General features: G+C 44.8%; 1 protein-coding gene across 3 annotated transcripts in view; it reads left to right on the top strand.

Moving 5' to 3' along the window:
- Positions 1 to 2,351: 2,351 nt before the first annotated feature.
- The window catches only part of LOC123998233 (ephrin-A4-like), a 128,386-nt gene continuing 108,814 nt past the window's right edge, over positions 2,352 to 21,923 (top strand). For 2 of the 3 annotated variants that reach the window (XM_046303266.1, XM_046303269.1), the window contains exon 1: positions 2,352 to 2,985. In XM_046303266.1, the coding sequence (XP_046159222.1) occupies positions 2,864 to 2,985 (122 nt within the window). In that variant the 5' untranslated portion in view covers positions 2,352 to 2,863. The remainder of the gene's footprint in view (positions 2,986 to 21,923) is intronic. The other variant, XM_046303268.1, reaches the window with a different exon arrangement.

The following is a 21,923-nucleotide window of genomic DNA, read 5'->3' on the forward strand; positions in this document are numbered from 1 at the left end:
TGCAGGACATGCTGGTTTGGAGTGACGATTAGTACAGTTAAAAACAGGACATGCTGGTTTGGAGTGACGATTAGTACAGTTAAATGCAGGACATGCTGGTTTGGAGTGACGATTAGTACAGTTAAATGCAGGACATGCTGGTTTGGAGTGACGATTAGTACAGTTAAATGCAGGACATGCTGGTTTGGAGTGACGATTAGTACAGTTAAATGCAGGACATGCTGGTTTGGAGGACGATTAGTACAGTTAAATGCAGGACATGCTGGTTTGGAGTGACGATTAGTACAGTTAAAAACAGGACATGCTGGTTTGGAGTGACGATTAGTAAATGCAGGACATGCTGGTTTGGAGTGACGATTAGTACAGTTAAAAACAGGACATGCTGGTTTGGAGTGACGATTAGTACAGTTAAATGCAGGACATGCTGGTTTGGAGTGACGATTAGTACAGTTAATGCAGGACATGCTGGTTTGGAGTGACGATTAGTACAGTTAATGCAGGACATGCTGGTTTGGAGTGACGATTAGTACAGTTAAAAACAGGACATGCTGGTTTGGAGTGACGATTAGTACAGTTAAAAACAGGACATGCTGGTTTGGAGTGACGATTAGTACAGTTAAATGCAGGACATGCTGGTTTGGAGTGACGATTAGTACAGTTAAATGCAGGACATGCTGGTTTGGAGTGACGATTAGTACAGTTAAATGCAGGACATGCTGGTTTGGAGTGACGATTAGTACAGTTAAATACAGGACATGCTGGTTTGGAGTGACGATTAGTACAGTTAAATGCAGGACATGCTGGTTTGGAGTGACGATTAGTACAGTTAATGCAGGACATGCTGGTTTGGAGTGACGATTAGTACAGTTAAAAACAGGACATGCTGGTTTGGAGTGACGATTAGTACAGTTAAATGCAGGACATGCTGGTTTGGAGTGACGATTAGTACAGTTAAATGCAGGACATGCTGGTTTGGAGTGATGATTAGTACAGTTAAATGCAGGACATGCTGGTTTGGAGTGACGATTAGTACAGTTAAATGCAGGACATGCTGGCATGGTGACTCTCTGTAAAACCTTAAAAAGGGGACCTTATATAAAGGATAAATGATTGTTTATGTTTGTAGACTATCATTATCATTTCTGCAACTGTGTCATTTTGTCATCATAAAGAATAACCTCAGACATACACCGGAGTTTGGAATTTAAAATCTATTCAATTATTTCAAACATAGTGTGAGCCAATCCTCCATCTACACGGCCATCCTCTGTCATCCTCTCTCAGCCCCTCAGACATTGGTCAGCCCCTCCATCTGCTCTTGACTCCGCCCTCTCACCTGGATTACACACCACACCCCCTTAGGTGCATGTGCAAAGAGCGTGGATTGGTCTGTGTCGGCACATGGTTCTGTGTGACTAATTTAGTAGTCGGAATGGATCACTATTGAATTAAATATCTCCATTTGTAGCGTACTATAAAATAATTCAATGTGGGGATTGAACTTAATAAACTATTTTTAAAGGCCAAAACGGCCATCTGAAAACATTTTTTGGCCTGTTCTGACGATAGCTCAGTTGGTAGAGCATGGCGCTTGTAACGCCAGGGTAGTGGGTTCGATCCCCAGGACCACCCATATGTAGAATGCATGCATTCTCATGACTGTAAGTCGCTTTGGATAAAAGCATCTGCTAAATGGCATATATTATTATTATTATTATCATAATTTACATAGTCTTTCTAGGGAAGACCTGGGCCCATATTCACAAAGTATCTAAGATCGGTTTGAACTTTTAGTTATATTGACAGATCCTAGATCAGTACTTCTACTCTGAGATACTTTGTGGATAGGGGCACAGGGTTTTTGGCACCGCTAGGTTGCTAAGCACTAGCCAACCAGCAGAGCTCATGACATGCTCCAGACCGGACATGGGGGCCTGGTGTAGACTCCCACCTGTGCCAACTGAAGTACTGTAAGTATTTTGGCAGGAATGCCAGGTGGCATAGGTCTATTCGTTTTCTTTCATATTGTTCTTTGTCTTGTCAGTCTTTTTTCTAAATATTTTGGCAACCATCATTTTGTACCACCTATATTTTAATAAAACTTCAGCATCATTTTAAACTTTCTTTGCCTTCTGCTGTCCATACTCTTAAGGGAAGAAGAGGAGAGGAAGACATTTGATGCACCACACCCTCATCTCACACAAGTCGGCGCACCTCACACCTCTAAAACACTATGGAATGTTGACACCGCCCATGCGTTCCACTGATTGGTTTAAAGTTTCCTGGATCCCTCCCTCGCCCATGGCCCTCTCGCCGGTGCTCCTCCCAACCCAAATCACAGCGCTCCAGACAGGACCCATTGACACCTATCAACTCTAATTCGGAAAACGCTGCTATTTTAACCTAGCATACTCATAGTTCAGCAGGTGATTATCAACAACTTGCAAGTTAACTTTAGGCATATACTCTTTAAGTTAGTGTACTTTTAAAAGTGTATTTTTGACATAAGGAAATAAGTTGTGCTGCAGCAGAATAAAGGAGGCTATCCTTTTCAGTATCAGGCAGCAACTTTACCAAACTATCTGACTTTCTTGTGTTCAGCTTTTGAGGAGTCTCTCCATCGTTTGACATGATTCACCATGCAACAACGGTTTGCACATAGGATGTACCCCGAAAGGAAGGTATTTTGGTGAATTAGTTTGAGAACGTAGGAACGGGAATATTGCGTCAATAAAGGTGATTCTACTCCGCGTTAATCGTGGCCACTAGTCTACCTGCCACGGAATTATTTCAACCAACCACTTCCACCCCGGTCCCCTCGTGCTGTCTTTCAGTGGGTCGCCTGCCTCGCCCGTTAACCGTGATGACGTGCGGTTGGAGTCCGGGAGCTGTCACGGTTTGGAGAACTACTGTTTTCCTGCTCAACATCGCGTGCGCAGCGTCGGCCAAGAGACACGTCGTCTACTGGAACTCCACCAACACTAGGTGAGTTAAGTGTTTCTTGAACAACCAGGGAATCTTCCCCGCTGCTCTGAAGCTGGAGAGAATAGTTTAGGGATTGTTCATTTGGAACAAGTCCATGAACTTTACTTTCCCATTATCTCACGTTTCTGCATGAGTAGCCCACGTCCTTTTGCATTAGCCTACTGCACAGACAGGACAACACCATAGTGTTTATGCATATTAGTCCACTGAGTGAACTCGAAGCACATTGAGATTGGGCAACGTTCAACCTCCAACCCCGTGGTGCCCTAACTGAACTGTGTGATAGGTCTAACTATAACAGGAGTCAGGACTTCTCCTTCCTACATTAATGTCAAACATCCAACCCTGTGGTGCCCTAACTGAACTGTGTGATAGGTTTAACTATAACAGGAGTCAGGACTTCTCCTTCCTACATTAATGTCAAACCTCCAACCCTGTGGTGCCCTAACTGAACGGTGTGATAGGTTTAACTATAACAGGAGTCAGGACTTCTCCTTCCTACATTCATGTTAAACCTCCAACCCTGCTTTTACCTGTATTGACATGCTCACCTGCACGGTTATGCAAGAACTAACCTTTCAAACGGTGATGGCTGCCCATGCAGCTCTACAGGCATGAGTCAAGTTGTGCTGACAGCTTCTCCAACACACCCACATTACCCAGTCCTTTACTAATGCATAACCCACCACTAGTCTTCATCATACCCTGGTGACGACAGCTTCTCCAACACACCCACATTACCCAGTCCTTTACTAATGCATAACCACCACTAGTCTTCATCATACCCTGGTGAAGACAGCTTCTCCAACACACCCACATTACCCAGTCCTTTACTAATGCATAACCCACCACTAGTCTTCATCATACCCCTACCCAGGCATAACCCACCACTAATCTTCATCATACCCTGGTGAAGACAGCTTCTCCAACACACCCACATTACCCAGTCCTTTACTAATGCATAACCCACCACTAGTCTTCATCATACCCTGGTGAAGACAGCTTCTCCAACACACCCACATTACCCAGTCCTTTACTAATGCATAACCCACCACTAGTCTTCATCATACCCTGGTGAAGACAGCTTCTCCAACACACCCACATTACCCAGTCCTTTACTAATGCATAACCCACCACTAGTCTTCATCATACCCTGGTGAAGACAGCTTCTCATCAACACACCCACATTACCCAGTCCTTTACTAATGCATAACCCACCACTAGTCTTCATCATACCCTGGTGAAGACAGCTTCTCCAACACACACACATTACCCAGTCCTTTACTAATGCATAACCCACCACTAGTCTTCATCATACCCTGGTGAAGACAGCTTCTCCAACACACACACATTACCCAGTCCTTTACTAATGCATAACCCACCACTAGTCTTCATCATACCCTGGTCCTTTACTAATGCATAACCCACCACTAGTCTTCATCATACCCTGGTGAAGACAGCTTCTCTAACACACCCACATTACCCAGTCCTTTACTAATGCATAACCCACCACTAGTCTTCATCATACCCTGGTGAAGACAGCTTCTCTAACACACACACATTACCCAGTCCTTTACTAATGCATAACCCCACCACTAGTCTTCATCATACCCTGGTGCTGACAGCTTCTCCAACACACCCACATTACCCAGTCCTTTACTAATGCATAACCCACCACTAGTCTTCATCATACCCTGGTGAAGACAGCTTCTCCAACACACCCACATTACCCAGTCCTTTACTAATGCATAACCCACCACTAGTCTTCATCATACCCTGGTGAAGACAGCTTCTCTAACACACCCACATTACCCAGTCCTTTACTAATGCATAACCCACCACTAGTCTTCATCATACCCTGGTGAAGACAGCTTCTCTAACACACCCACATTACCCAGTCCTTTACTAATGCATAACCCACCACTAGTCTTCATCATACCCTGGTGAAGACAGCTTCTCTAACACACCCACATTACCCAGTCCTTTACTAATGCATAACCCACCACTAGTCTTCATCATACCCTGGTGAAGACAGCTTCTCCAACACACACACATTACCCAGTCCTTTACTAATGCATAACCCACCACTAGTCTTCATCATACCCTGGTGCTGACAGCTTCTCTAACACACCCACATTACCCAGTCCTTTACTAATGCATAACCCACCACTAGTCTTCATCATACCCTGGTGACGACAGCTTCTCCAACACACCCACATTACCCAGTCCTTTACTAATGCATAACCCACCACTAGTCTTCATCATACCCTGGTGCTGACAGCTTCTCTAACACACCCACATTACCCAGTCCTTTACTAATGCATAACCCACCACTAGTCTTCATCATACCCTGGTGAAGACAGCTTCTCTAACACACCCACATTACCCAGTCCTTTACTAATGCATAACCCACCACTAGTCTTCATCATACCCTGGTGAAGACAGCTTCTCTAACACACCCACATTACCCAGTCCTTTACTAATGCATAACCCACCACTAGTCTTCATCATACCCTGGTGAAGACAGCTTCTCTAACACACCCACATTACCCAGTCCTTTACTAATGCATAACCCACCACTAGTCTTCATCATACCCTGGTGAAGACAGCTTCTCTAACACACCCACATTACCCAGTCCTTTACTAATGCATAACCCACCACTAGTCTTCATCATACCCTGGTGAAGACAGCTTCTCTAACACACCCACATTACCCAGTCCTTTACTAATGCATAACCCACCACTAGTCTTCATCATACCCTGGTGAAGACAGCTTCTCTAACACACCCACATTACCCAGTCCTTTACTAATGCATAACCCACCACTAGTCTTCATCATACCCTGGTGCTGACAGCTTCTCTAACACACCCACATTACCCAGTCCTTTACTAATGCATAACCACCACTAGTCTTCATCATACCCTGGTGAAGACAGCTTCTCCAACACACCCACATTACCCAGTCCTTTACTAATGCATAACCCACCACTAGTCTTCATCATACCCTGGTGAAGACAGCTTCTCCAACACACACACATTACCCAGTCCTTTACTAATGCATAACCCACCACTAGTCTTCATCATACCCTGGTGAAGACAGCTTCTCTAACACACCCACATTACCCAGTCCTTTACTAATGCATAACCCACCACTATTCTTCATCATACCCTGGTGCTGACAGCTTCTCCAACACACCCACTTTACCCAGTCCTTTACTAATGCATAACCCACCACTAGTCTTCATCATACCCTGGTGAAGACAGCTTCTCCAACACGCCCACATTACCCAGTCCTTTACTAATGCATAACCCACCACCACATCATACCCTGGTGAAGACAGCTTCTCTAACACACACACATTACCCAGTCCTTTACTAATGCATAACCCACCACTAGTCTTCATCATACCCTGGTGAAGACAGCTTCTCCAACACGCCCACATTACCCAGTCCTTTACTAATGCATAACCCACCACCACATCATACCCTGGTGAAGACAGCTTCTCTAACACACACACATTACCCAGTCCTTTACTAATGCATAACCCACCACTAGTCTTCATCATACCCTGGTGAAGACAGCTTCTCCAACACGCCCACATTACCCAGTCCTTTACTAATGCATAACCCACCACCACATCATACCTTGGTGCTGACAGCTTCTCTAACACACCCACATTACCCAGTCCTTTACTAATGCATAACCCACCACTAGTCTTCATCATACCCTGGTGAAGACAGCTTCTCTAACACACACACATTACCCAGTCCTTTACTAATGCATAACCCACCACTAGTCTTCATCATACCCTGGTGAAGACAGCTTGGCTGTTGAAACATTGGTAATAAATGACTACATCTGAGCTCCTAGAGTGTGCAGCACTTTTCTTTTTAAAGAGGAAAAGCAATAGACCTAGTTTGAATGAATACTTTACAGATGTATTCTTCCCTCCTTCCTTCATGGAGGTAATGATCACTGCTCTGACATGACTGTGTTTAGTTGAGGTAATGATCACTGCTCTGACGTGACTGTGTTAGTTGAGGTAATGATCACTGCTCTGACGTGACTGTGTTAGTTGAGGTAATGATCACTGCTCTGACGTGACTGTGTTAGTTGAGGTAATGATCACTGCTCTGACATGACTGTGTTTAGTTGAGGTAATGATCACTGCTCTGACGTGACTGTGTTAGTTGAGGTAATGATCACTGCTCTGACGTGACTGTGTTAGTTGAGCTAATGATCACTGCTCTGACGTGACTGTGTTAGTTGAGGTAATGATCACTGCTCTGACGTGACTGTGTTAGTTGAGGTAATGATCACTGCTCTGACGTGACTCTGCTCTGACATGACTGTGTTTAGTTGAGGTAATGATCACTGCTCTGACGTGACTGTGTTAGTTGAGGTAATGATCACTGCTCTGACGTGACTGTGTTAGTTGAGGTAATGATCACTGCTCTGACGTGACTGTGTTAGTTGAGGTAATGATCACTGCTCTGACGTGACTGTGTTAGTTGAGGTAATGATCACTGCTCTGACGTGACTGTGTTAGTTGAGGTAATGATCACTGCTCTGACGTGACTGTGTTAGTTGAGGTAATGATCACTGCTCTGACGTGACTGTGTTAGTTGAGGTAATGATCACTGCTCTGACGTGACTGTGTTAGTTGAGGTAATGATCACTGCTCTGGCGTGACTGTGTTAGTTGAGGTAATGATCACTGCTCTGGCGTGACTGTGTTAGTTGAGGTAATGATCACTGCTCTGGCGTGACTGTGTTTAGTTGAGGTAATGATCACTGCTCTGGCGTGACTGTGTTTAGTTGAGGTAATGATCACTGCTCTGACGTGACTGTGTTAGTTGAGGTAATGATCACTGCTCTGACGTGACTGTGTTAGTTGAGGTAATGATCACTGCTCTGACGTGACTGTGTTAGTTGAGGTAATGATCACTGCTCTGGCGTGACTGTGTTAGTTGAGGTAATGATCACTGCTCTGGCGTGACTGTGTTAGTTGAGGTAATGATCACTGCTCTGGCGTGACTGTGTTAGTTGAGGTAATGATCACTGCTCTGGCGTGACTGTGTTAGTTGAGGTAATGATCACTGCTCTGACGTGACTGTGTTAGTTGAGGTAATGATCACTGCTCTGACGTGACTGTGTTAGTTGAGGTAATGATCACTGCTCTGACGTGACTGTGTTAGTTGAGGTAATGATCACGGTTCTGGCATGACTGTGTTAGTTCTGTAGTGGAAATCCTTGCGTTCACTTGTCTAGCCATGTTGTGGTAGTGATTTATATGTAGGAAGCATTCAAACAGGGTCCTAGATACTGAACTATTCTGCTGACAGGTGTGTTTGACTCCAAACCACCGCCATGTGTAAGTGTTTAGTTGGTAATGGGAGCGTGCTATGTGGTTTTGTATAGTGTGTGTGTGTGTGTGTAATGAGTTGATTGGGGACAGTCCTCAGGCAGAGAGAGGTTCACCTGCAGATCCAGGTGTTACCAAGCAGCTAATTGAAGACTAGAGCTGTGGAAGCTTTACTACCTCTGGGTGTCCTATATCTTACTAACCGACTGTCCGGCCAGACAGGTAGGTAGGGGCCCCAGCAACATACAGGGCTGTGTTCATCAATCACTGATCTGATTGGCCTGAAAGGGATACTTCAGAATTTGTACAATTTATAATGTATCTGCCTCCAGTATTAAGGAGGTTGGAGATCATTTCAGCATTGGCTTGTGAAACTAACGCTAGTTATCAACTTCATTCAAACTGCACATGGAGATATAAATGGTATCCAGGAGTTCATCTGACTCTGGGGAAGTAGATAAAGGGCCTCATTAGGTTGGGCGGTATACAATGTACTGGGGGATTTGGAAATAGTTTTTAAAAATACAGTTGTAACTATTTCTTTTAAGTTTTTCAATAAATGTGTTTGTAGCTGATAAAGCAGATTGCTTTCTTCATTTCACCGTTCTTCACTATTTCCCATTATAAAGGTTACCGTAGTTCACCAGAACAGTTGAGCCAGTCAGGTGTTTGTTAACAGCACAACAGGAGAAAGCGGGAGCAGGTGTGTCCAGTTGTCTATTGACAGGCGTTGTGTTTTATATTGAAAGTCAAGTGTTTTTCTGCTTCAAAAGAGTGATCAGGGGCGAGCAAGTATTGTTTTCCTTCGCAACAAAATGTATTGGTGCAACACATTTGTCAGGAGTGCAACGCTACTCGCCTGGCAGCCACACAAGGAAATGAGCTTACAATGAAAAAGTGATTTTTTTTTTTTTTACAATTCATGGCCATCACATTTCTAATGTTTATCATAGAAAGAATGTAGCCAGCAACATTTGGTCATGTTTTGTTTAAAGTTAATCTTGCATTTGACCAGAAAGTAGGCTACCGGATGCCTGTTTGTGAATTCCCATCCGAGTGGAGGAATGCAATTAGAATAAGAATCATTTTAGATCTGCGTTCATAAAATGCTGCAAGATATTATTTTATGCATTTGATCTTTTTGCTTTTGTGAAAAACGCAGAAAACACAACCCCTAAGTTGAACTTGATAGTTATCTAAGTAAGTGGCTGAATTAAGGAGGAGACGGGGCATCATTCGCTTGTAAATGTCCAAACTCACCAACAATTATATTTGTTAGCGCTTACCAATATATGTATATCCTGATGAGCTGGATTGCCTGTCTTTGCATATATTTAGCTAACAGCTTCCATGGAAATGAGCTATTACTTGTGCTAATTTTGTCAGTATTCTGGTAATAGACACCCAATGGGCTTTTTTCCCTTTTGTGGCACCCCCTTGTGTAATTAGCCGGTAATAGCGTAAATCCCTGGATGAGAGAAGGACGCAATGATGATATGAAAATCTGGATACCGCCCAAACCTAGGCCTCATTGCCAAAATCCCAAAGTATCCCTTAAACCTAAAGTAAATATTTTAACGTGGTCCAAATGTTAAGAAATGCATACTTCCTCCGTTCCCTGAGGAAATCTGACCTGCATGTATGTGATTGGATGACTGAACGTATGGTTGCCATCCTACTGTTTTCACCAATTAAATATAAATTCCTCAAGGAATGAAGGAAGAGTTATATAACTATTTGGAACGGGGCCCTGGAATTGTGAACCACCTAAAATTGCTTGGGAAACACCGCTGCACCTCTCAGGGGAAGCTGGAAGGGTCACACTCTGTGGCAAGGAAAACACTTTCTGCTGCACCACCACCCAATCAGAAACCCATCAGTGTGTCTGTGATACTGCACCCAGGACAGGGTCCCCAGGGGCCAGAGTGTGTGTGTTGTTGCTCTCATGCCCACTCTCCTGCACCTCCCTCTTCTCCCTCATCCTTCTATCCCCTGCCCTCTCCTCTCTCTCTCTGTCCAGAGCAGGATATTGGCTGTGTGATTAGTTTAGGTTCAGCCATTTTCCCTGAGCTGCTGTTGAGAAGCTATAGGCTGTCCCAAGGCCCATAAACCTGGTCAAGCGACCACTGCCTCAATCTACCTCTGTCTCTGCAATATACCACACCACAGTGCTCTCTTAACTACATATCTAGGATCAGCTCACCCTCCCCAAACCCGATCCTTAACCATTAAGGCTGAACAACAAAACTGACCTGATATCAGTGTCTAGTGGCGTCATCCTACTGCAGTGAGGGTCTAGTGGAGGACCGAGAGGGGCGACAGCTGACATTTAACATTAACACCAGGCTCCTACAGTCACAACACACAGCAGGCTGCTGTTAATATAGATGATTTAGGACCCTGGCTTGTCACCTTTTCCCATAGAAATCCAGATTTATAGTTTTAATGAAGTAGAAGCAGTGATGTGTGAACAGGGGTTTATAAAGTCAGCCATCTAGTTAAAATGCCTAGAACAAAGACTATAGCCTGGCTGCTGTAATGTATTACTGCTGCACAATTAGCTAGCAGACTCTTCGCTAGCACTTTATAAAACGCTCATTAATATATATTAATAAACTCATTTACATAGTATGTCTTACTAATAAATGAGTATTTTGACAATTATAAATGTGTCATTTTAAGCATTACACACATTTATATGCAATAATAGTAATTGCTTAGTAATTGAACGTTATTAAAAAAGTGATTAAATAAGTGATTAAAGTTATTGAAGTGTATCTGGCTCTAGTCTAAATCAAAGATTTACAGCAGGAGAGTTAGACATGTAGATTTGTTTTGTTGTCATTTTATATCCTGAATGATTGTTTTCTACAGGAGCTGTCTCATTGACCAGGACTCCACATTCTCCATCTGTGTGGTACTTCCTGGTTTAAATTAAGGTGAAATAAAACGACAGTTAAAAACCAAAGTTAATTTAGTGGTGAGTGCGTAGCTACAGTATAGTATGCAGCCTTCTGTCCCAGTGTGTAGCAGGCTGGGGCTAGTTCTCTGCTGTGGATTTAGACTCCACTCATGGGTTTTGGTTTACCTTGAAGAATCTGTGGCTCCAAACTAGTTTACCACGTAGGTGACCATGCATGTCTGTACATAGGTCTGGCCTCTACTCGTTCTGCCACATGCTTAGTTCTGCCATTTTGGTTTTCATACACCAAACAGAGACAGCGATATGGAGTATCTGCTCCTTTATCCTCTGTTCTCGGTTCGCTCACCCTCTCCTCCTTTACACACGCTAACAACCTTCAGTCCTCCTCCTTTACACACACTAACAACCTTCAGTCCTCCTCCTTTACACACACTAACAACCTTCAGTCCTCCTCCTTTACACACGCTAACAACCTTCAGTCCTCCTCCTTTACACACACTAACAACCTTCAGTCCTCCTCCTTTACACACACTAACAACCTTCAGTCCTCCTCCTTTACACACGCTAACAACCTTCAGTCCTCCTCCTTTACACCCCCCCCCCCCCTCTGTCCTCCAGGGGTGACAGCTTACATTTAAAACTAGTAGTGTATTTGTGGTTTGAAATTTCAGACTTGATTATCCCTTCCCTTATGAAAAATGTATCAACCTCTATGAAGATGTCCATTTAATTATAATTCACAGTTTGTTGAGGATTATTTTCCCTCAACAAGTTTGGGACACTTATTGTATATGTAAGGAGTACCAGCTCACCTGTCTCTCTCTGCAGTAGAAGGTATTACATTAGTATTTATGTTTGTTTCTTTATTGAAAATGCATTTGATTATTTTACAGCTCCTCTGTGTAATTTTCATCAGGTACCTGGGTTCATGTACTGTACTGTAGACACTGAATGGAAAGCTGACAGTCTGTGTAATATTCATCATGTACCTGTGTTCATGTACTGTAGACACTGAATGGAAAGCTGAATGAAGGAAGAGTACCCCACCTCTTTAAGGAATACCTAGGATAGGATAAGTAATCCTTCTCACCCCCCCCCCCTTTAAGATTTAGATGCACTATTGTAAAGTGACTGCTCTACTGGATGTCATAAGGTGAATGCACCAATTTGTAAGTCGCTCTGGATAAGAGCGTCTGCTAAATGACTTAAATGTAATGTAATGTAAATGACAGTCTGTGTAATATTTATAATGTACCTGGGTTCATGTACTGTACTGTAGACAGTGAATGGAAAGCTGACCGTGTCTGTAATATTTATAATGTACCTGGGTTCATGTACTGTACTGTAGACACTGAATGGAAAGCTGACAGTGTCTGTAATATTTATAATGTACCTGGGTTCATGTACTGTAGACACTGAATGGAAAGCTGACCGTGTCTGTAATATTTATAATGTACCTGGGTTCATGTACTGTACTGTAGACACTGAATGGAAAGCTGACAGTGTCTGTAATATTCATCAGGTACCTGGGTTCATGTACTGTACTGTAGACACTGAATGGAAAGCTGACAGTGTCTGTAATATTTATAATGTACCTGGGTTCATGTACTGTACTGTAGACACTGAATGGAAAGCTGACAGTGTCTGTAATATTCATCAGGTACCTGGGTTCATGTACTGTACTGTAGACACTGAATGGAAAGCTGACAGTGTAATTGGACCTAATCAGGGGAGTTATGATTACACTAGTAGACTTGTTTCTCTTTCCTATCTCTCGTGTGTGTGTGTGTGTGTGTGTGTGTGTGTGTGTGTGTGTGTGTGTGTGTGTGTGTGTGTCTCCAGCTCAGTGATAATCTCAGTCCTCCCCTGGTAAATGATTAACATGAAGAAGCTGTGAACTATAATCAACAAGACTAAAGTGTGGTAATTACCACTCTATTCCCTGTCCTGCTAACACCATCCCTTCATCTCTCACTCTCCTATCTGTGTTGATGATGCTCATGCGTTGTCTTGCCTGACGTAGTAAACATTGTGCTTTATGTTGTGTGTTTGTGTGTGTACCAGGAGGCAGTCTGACTCTGTAGTTGTGTACAAAACAATGTGTTGCAGTGATACCAGTCATTTGTCGCAGGCTGAATCAATGTTTCTGCCCATTGTGCTGCACTAAAGTTAATTTCAGTAGAACAATGACTCTGTCAGGGTGTGTCCTAGTCTGTGAACTTGTTTCTTGGGTGCATGTGTTCAGGGTTGTGTGTGTTTCCGTCACCAGAGCAGGGCTGAGATACAACCCTTTACTGGAAAGACCAACACTCAGTCACAGGAAGTCTCTCCTTGAAGCTTTCAAAACAAGACACACGCTCCTAAAACAGAGACATTTCATAAAGGGTTATTTTCTAGGTTTTCCTTTTCCAATAAAGTAGTGAGATACTGAAGCACATGGCAGACTTAATGGTTTGTATTTCAACAAACAAGGACCTTTCTCCCTGCATGTGAACTTCCTCCTACTGAGAACTGATAAGGAAAGGCCTAACTGGGAGGACCAACCCCACGTCTCAGACAGTGATAAGGAAAGGCCTAACTGGGAGGACCAACCCCACGTCTCAGACAGTGATAAGGAAAGGCTTAACTGGGAGGAAAACCCCAGGTCTCAGACAGTGATAAGGAAAGGCTTAACTGGGAGGAAAACCCCAGGTCTCAGACAGTGATAAGGAAAGGCTTAACTGGGAGGACCAACCCAAGTCTCAGACAGTGATAAGGAAAGGCCTAACTGGGAGTACCAACCCAGGTCTCAGACAGTGATAAGGAAAGGCCTAACTGGGAGGACCAACCCAGGTCTCAGACAGTGATAAGGAAAGGCCTAACTGGGAGGACCAACACCAGGTCTCAGACAGTGATAAGGAAAGGCCTAACTTGGAGAAAGACCCCAGGTCTCAGACAGTGATAAGGAAAGGCCTAACTGGGAGTACCAACACCAGGTCTCAGACAGTGATAAGGAAAGGCCTAACTGAGAGGACCAACACCAGGTCTCAGACAGTGATAAGGAAAGGCCTAACTGAGAGGACCAACACCAGGTCTCAGACAGTGATAAGGAAAGGCCTAACTGGGAGGACCAACACCAGGTCTCAGACAGTGATAAGGAAAGGCCTAACTGGGAGGACCAACACCAGGTCTCAGACAGTGATAAGGAAAGGCCTAACTGGGAGAAATACCCCAGGTCTCAGACAGTGATAAGGAAAGGCCTAACTGGAAGGAAAACCCCAGGTCTCAGACAGTGATAATAAAAGGCCTAACTGGGAGGACCAACCCAGGTCTCAGACAGTGATAAGGAAAGGCCTAACTGGGAGGACCAACCCAGGTCTCAGACAGTGATAAGGAAAGGCCTAACTGGGAGGACAAACACCAGGTCTCAGACAGTGATAAGGAAAGGCCTAACTGGGAGGACCAACCCAGGTCTCAGACAGTGATAAGGAAAGGCCTAACTGGGAGGACCAACACCAGTTCTCAGACAGTGATAAGGAAAGGCCTAACTGGGAGGACCAACCCAGGTCTCAGACAGTGATAAGAAAAGGCCTAACTGGGAGGACCAACACCAGGTCTCTCAGGAAACTAACTGGGAGTGATATAAAGAAAGGCCTAACTGGGAGGACCAACACCAGGTCTCAGACAGTGATAAGGAAAGGCCTAACTGGGAGGACCAACCCAGGTCTCAGACAGTGATAAAAAAGGCCTAACTGGGAGGACCAACACCAGGTGTCAGACAGTGATAAGGAAAGGTGCCAAGTTCTATGACAGAGTATAATTTAAATTGGTTGTTGTTTTGATTCAACTTGTAGTTAATCTAGGTTTGACAAAGTGTCAGAGGATGTGTTTTTGGAGGGAGGGTGTAGACCAGAGACTTGTATTGTACTGTGACTGCCATGTCTGTCTGTCTGTAAACATTACCCTACCTGGCCTCAATCTATAAATCATTCTAACAAATCCATTCAAATGTGAATTTTTGTATTGAATTTGAGCACCGTCGAGGTGTGTGTGTGTGTGTGTGTGTGTGTGTGTGTGTGTGTGTGTGTGTGTGTGTGTGTGTGTGTGTGTGTGTGTGTGTGTGTGTGTGTGTGTGTGTGTGTGTGTGTGTGTGTGTGTGTGTGTGTGTGTGTGTGTGTGTGTGATCCACAGTACTGTGAGGAGCCAGCCGGCTAGAGACGGCTGTATTACCCCTCTGAATGAAATCTTATGTAAACGAGCTGCCAAACAGAAAATACAAACCTGCAGCAAGCAATTGAGGTGGACACACACACACACACACACACACACACACACTGTTGTAAAGGAGTTATTTTGGGTGGAGAGGGTGAGAGAGAGAGGCCTTGCACTCTGTCTGTATCAGCCTCTCAGATAGTCATGGTGCTGAGTGCATTTACAGAGCGGCTAGAATACCTCTGGTCAAGGTATTTAGGAAATATCGATACCAATTTAAATGATAGATATAATCACTGACTCCTTGCATTATCACTGGACTACATATGGACCCAAACCGGCCCCAGACCCCTCTCCATATCTCGCCATTTCTCTCTGTGGACAATCATTATTGATTTTATTTAGTGCATCTAATATTGACTGTAGAGTGAATGTCTTCGTGTCCTGAAACGGCTGTTGTCCAGGGACAGATAAAGTTTGGATAGCAGGTCTGTCGGCATGGACACTCAAGCGGCTTCTGTTCGGCCCAAAATGGCTGCCATGTGACATGGAGGCTCGGGATGACGCAGACCAGCAGCAGTGTGTGGGAATCATCTTGTATGCATTAAACATCAACCAAGCAATCTTTAAGAAAATGTATTGTTTTGTAGAACCGTATATTACAGAGTTTTCACTCTATCATCAAATCTGGACCTCCAAAATGGTCCTGCATATAATGGAATATGAATGTTAGAAGTTTTCAAAAGATTCTGTTTGTCTCAGCTGAAATATATAGAAATGACTGAAATGGTTAACACTGTCTCAACTCCCTCTGCTTTACCACTGTGTTCTCCTTCATCACACACACACACACACACACACACACACACACACACACACACACACACACACACACACACACACACACACACACACACACACACACACACACACACATCTCAGAAGCCTTGCCAAGAGGCAGCCAGGGAATTCCCTGCTATAGAAAAATGGAATTAGTATTGACCGAGGAGGATGAGGTACAGGGAGAAGCAGAGGAACCTCGATTCTAGAACAGTACAGGAGCCTACAAGGCATTTGACACAAATCCTGTGTTTTATACCTTTTTATTTAACAAGCAAGTCAGTTAAGAACACATTCTTATTTTCAATTACGGCCTAGGAACGGTGGGTTAACTGCCTGTTCAGGGGCAGAACGACAGATTTTCCCCTTGTCAGCTCAGGGGTTCCAATCTTGCAACCGCAGTTAACTAGTCCAACGCTCTAACCATTGCACTCCACGAGTAGCCTGCCTGTTACGCAATTAAATTGCTAGCTAGCATTAAACTTATCTTGGTTCGAGCCCAGGTAGGGGCGAGGAGAGGGACGGAAGCTATACTGTTACATTGGTTACATTGGCAATACTATAGTGCCTATAAGAACATCCAATAGTCAAATGTATATGAAATACAAATGGTAGAGAGAGAAATAGTCCTATAAATACTATATTAACTACAACCTAAAACCTCTTACCTTGGAATATTGAAGTCTCATGTTAAAAGGAACCACCAGCTTTCATGTGTTCTCATGTTGAGCAAGGAACTGAAACATGAGCTTTTTTACATGGCACATATTTTACATGGCACATATTACCTTCTCCAACACTTTTTTTTGCATTATTTAAACCAAATTGAATATGTTTCATTATTTATTTGAGGCTAAATCGATTTTATTGATGTTTTATATTAAGTTAAAATAAGTGTTCATTCAGTATTGTTGTAATTGTCATTATTACAAATAAAAAATTAAAAAATCTTCAGATGAATTGGTATCGGCTTTTTTGGTCCTCCAATAATCGTTATCGGCGTCAAATCATAATCAGTCGAACTCTGGAGAGGCAGGGTGGACTAGTGTGTTACTCTGTACAGTAGAGTGTAGGTTAGTGGAGAGGTAGGGTGGACTAGTGTGTTACTCTGTACAGTAGAGTGTAGGTCAGTGGAGAGGTAGGGTGGACTAGTGTGTTACTCTGTACAGTAGAGTGTAGGTCAGTGGAGAGGCAGGGTGGACTAGTGTGTTACTCTGTACAGTAGAGTGTAGGTCAGTGGAGAGGCAGGGTGGACTAGTGTGTTACTCTGTACAGTGGAGTGTAGGTCAGTGGAGAGGTAGGGTGGACTAGTGTGTTACTCTGTACAGTAGAGTGTAGGTTAGTGGAGAGGTAGGGTGGACTAGTGTGTTACTCTGTACAGTAGAGTGTAGGTCAGTGGAGAGGTAGGGTGGACTAGTGTGTTACTCTGTACAGTAGAGTGTAGGTTAGTGGAGAGGTAGGGTGGACTAGTGTGTTACTCTGTACAGTGGAGTGTAGGTCAGTGGAGAGGTAGGGTGGACTAGTGTGTTACTCTGTACAGTAGAGTGTAGGTTAGTGGAGAGGTAGGGTGGACTAGTGTGTTACTCTGTACAGTGGAGTGTAGGTCAGTGGAGAGGTAGGGTGGACTAGTGTGTTACTCTGTACAGTAGAGTGTAGGTTAGTGGAGAGGCAGGGTGGACTAGTGTGTTACTCTGTACAGTAGAGTGTAGGTTAGTGGAGAGGTAGGGTGGACTAGTGTGTTACTCTGTACAGTGGAGTGTAGGTCAGTGGAGAGGTAGGGTGGACTAGTGTGTTACTCTGTACAGTAGAGTGTAGGTTAGTGGAGAGGTAGGGTGGACTAGTGTGTTACTCTGTACAGTAGAGTGTAGGTCAGTGGAGAGGTAGGGTGGACTAGTGTGTTACTCTGTACAGTAGAGTGTAGGTCAGTGGAGAGGCAGGGTGGACTAGTGTGTTACTCTGTACAGTAGAGTGTAGGTTAGTGGAGACGCAGGGTGGACTAGTGTGTTACTCTGTACAGTAGAGTGTAGGTCAGTGGAGAGGTAGGGTGGACTATTGTGTTACTCTGTACAGTAGAGTGTAGGTTAGTGGAGAGGTAGGGTGGACTAGTGTGTTACTCTGTACAGTAGAGTGTAGGTTAGTGGAGAGGTAGGGTGGACTAGTGTGTTACTCTGTACAGTAGAGTGTAGGTTAGTGGAGAGGTAGGGTGGACTAGTGTGTTACTCTGTACAGTGGAGTGTAGGTCAGTGGAGAGGTAGGGTGGACTAGTGTGTTACTCTGTACAGTAGAGTGTAGGTTAGTGGAGAGGCAGGGTGGACTAGTGTGTTACTCTGTACAGTAGAGTGTAGGTTAGTGGAGAGGTAGGGTGGACTAGTGTGTTACTCTGTACAGTGGAGTGTAGGTCAGTGGAGAGGTAGGGTGGACTAGTGTGTTACTCTGTACAGTAGAGTGTAGGTTAGTGGAGAGGTAGGGTGGACTAGTGTGTTACTCTGTACAGTAGAGTGTAGGTCAGTGGAGAGGTAGGGTGGACTAGTGTGTTACTCTGTACAGTAGAGTGTAGGTCAGTGGAGAGGCAGGGTGGACTAGTGTGTTACTCTGTACAGTAGAGTGTAGGTTAGTGGAGACGCAGGGTGGACTAGTGTGTTACTCTGTACAGTAGAGTGTAGGTCAGTGGAGAGTGTGTTACTCTGTACAGTAGAGAGGTAGGGTGGACTAGTGTGTTACTCTGTACAGTAGAGTGTAGGTCAGTGGAGAGGCAGGGTGGACTAGTGTGTTACTCTGTACAGTAGAGTGTAGGTCAGTGGAGAGGCAGGGTGGACTAGTGTGTTACTCTGTACAGTAGAGTGTAGGTCAGTGGAGAGGCAGGGTGGACTAGTGTGTTACTCTGTACAGTAGAGTGTAGGTCAGTGGAGAGGCAGGGTGGACTAGTGTGTTACTCTGTACAGTAGAGTGTAGGTCAGTGGAGAGGCAGGGTGGACTAGTGTGTTACTCTGTACAGTAGAGTGTAGGTCAGTGGAGGAGGGTGGACAGTGTGTTACTCTGTACAGTGGACTAGGGTGGTGTGTTACTCTGTACAGTAGAGTGTAGGTCAGTGGAGAGGCAGGGTGGACTAGTGTGTTACTCTGTACAGTAGAGTGTAGGTCAGTGGAGAGGCAGGGTGGACTAGTGTGTTACTCTGTACAGTAGAGTGTAGGTCAGTGGAGAGAGGCAGGGTGGACTAGTGTGTTACTCTGTACAGTAGAGAGGTAGGGTGGACTAGTGTGTTACTCTGTACAGTAGAGTGTAGGTCAGTGGAGAGGTAGGGTGGACTAGTGTGTTACTCTGTACAGTAGAGTGTAGGTCAGTGGAGAGGTAGGGTGGACTAGTGTGTTACTCTGTACAGTAGAGTGTAGGTCAGTGGAGAGGCAGGGTGGACTAGTGTGTTACTCTGTACAGTAGAGTGTAGTCAGTGGAGAGGTAGGGTGGACTAGTGTGTTACTCTGTACAGTAGAGTAGGTAGTGGAGAGGTAGGGTGGACTAGTGTGTTACTCTGTACAGTAGAGGGTGGTAGTGTGTTACTCTGTCAGTGGAGAGGTAGGGTGGACTAGTGTGTTACTCTGTACAGTAGAGTGTAGGTCAGTGGAGAGGTAGGGTGGACTAGTGTGTTACTCTGTACAGTAGAGTGTAGGTCAGTGGAGAGGTAGGGTGGACTAGTGTGTTACTCTGTACAGTAGAGAGGAGTGGACTAGTGTGTTACTCTGTACAGTGGAGTGTAGGTCAGGGTGGACTAGTGTGTTACTCTGTACAGTAGAGTGTAGGTCAGTGGAGAGGTAGGGTGGACTAGTGTGTTACTCTGTACAGTAGAGTGTAGGTCAGTGGAGAGGCAGGGTGGACTAGTGTGTTACTCTGTACAGTAGAGTGTAGGTCAGTGGAGAGGCAGGGTGGACTAGTGTGTTACTCTGTACAGTAGAGGGGTGTAGTGTGTTAGTGTCAGTGGAGAGGCAGGGTGGACTAGTGTGTTACTCTGTACAGTAGAGTGTAGGTCAGTGGAGAGGTAGGGTGGACTAGTGTGTTACTCTGTACAGTAGAGTGTAGGTCAGTGGAGAGGTAGGGTGGACTAGTGTGTTACTCTGTACAGTAGAGTGTAGGTCAGTGGAGAGGCAGGGTGGACTAGTGTGTTACTCTGTACAGTAGAGTGTAGGTCAGTGGAGAGGCAGGGTGGACTAGTGTGTTACTCTGTACAGTAGAGTGTAGGTCAGTGGAGAGGTAGGGTGGACTAGTGTGTTACTCTGTACAGTAGAGGGTGGACTAGTGTGTTACTCTGTACAGTAGGAGAGGTCAGGGTGGACTAGTGTGTTACTCTGTACAGTAGAGTGTAGGTCAGTGGAGAGGCAGGGTGGACTAGTGTGTTACTCTGTACAGTAGAGTGTAGGTCAGTGGAGAGGCAGGGTGGACTAGTGTGTTACTCTGTACAGTAGAGTGTAGGTCAGTGGAGAGGCAGGGTGGACTAGTGTGTTACTCTGTACAGTAGAGTGTAGGTCAGTGGAGAGGCAGGGTGGACTAGTGTGTTACTCTGTACAGTAGAGTGGACTAGTGTGTTACTCTGTACAGTCAGTGGAGAGGCAGGGTGGTGGAGAGGTAGTGGGAGAGGTAGTGGTGGACTAGTGTGTTACTCTGTACAGTGGAGAGTGTAGGTCAGTGGAGAGAGGTAGGGTGGGTGGACTGTACAGTAGAGTGTGTTACTAGTGTGTTCTGTACAGTAGAGTGTAGGTCAGTGGAGAGGTAGGGTGGACTAGTGTGTTACTCTGTACAGTAGAGGTAGGTAGTGGAGTAGAGAGGTAGGGTGGACTAGTGTGTTACTCTGTACAGTAGAGTGTAGGTCAGTGGAGAGGCAGGGTGGACTAGTGTGTTACTCTGTACAGTAGAGTGTAGGTGGTACAGTGGAGAGGTAGGGTGGACTAGTGTGTTACTCTGTACAGTAGAGTGTAGGTCAGTGGAGAGGCAGGGTGGACTAGTGTGTTACTCTGTACAGTAGAGTGTAGGTCAGTGGAGAGGTAGGGTGGACTAGTGTGTTACTCTGTACAGTAGAGTGTAGGTCAGTGGAGAGGTAGGGTGGACTAGTGTGTTACTCTGTACAGTAGAGTGTAGGTCAGTGGAGAGGTAGGGTGGACTAGTGTGTTACTCTGTACAGTAGAGTGTAGGTCAGTGGAGAGGTAGGGTGGACTAGTGTGTTACTCTGTACAGTAGAGTGTAGGTCAGTGGAGAGGCAGGGTGGACTAGTGTGTTACTCTGTACAGTAGAGTGTAGGTCAGTGGAGAGGCAGGGTGGACTAGTGTGTTACTCTGTACAGTAGAGTGTAGTGTGTTACTCTGTCAGTGGAGAGGCAGGGTGGACTAGTGTGTTACTCTGTACTGTACAGTAGTGTGTTACTCTGTGTAGGTCAGTGGAGAGGCAGGGTGGACTAGTGTGTTACTCTGTACAGTAGAGTGTAGGTCAGTGGAGAGGCAGGGTGGACTAGTGTGTTACTCTGTACAGTAGAGTGTAGGTCAGTGGAGAGGCAGGGTGGACTAGTGTGTTACTCTGTACAGTAGAGTGTAGGTCAGTGGAGAGGCAGGGTGGACTAGTGTGTTACTCTGTACAGTA

This window comes from Oncorhynchus gorbuscha, linkage group LG15, assembly GCF_021184085.1.
Source record: "Oncorhynchus gorbuscha isolate QuinsamMale2020 ecotype Even-year linkage group LG15, OgorEven_v1.0, whole genome shotgun sequence".
Classification (NCBI taxonomy): domain Eukaryota; kingdom Metazoa; phylum Chordata; class Actinopteri; order Salmoniformes; family Salmonidae; genus Oncorhynchus; species Oncorhynchus gorbuscha.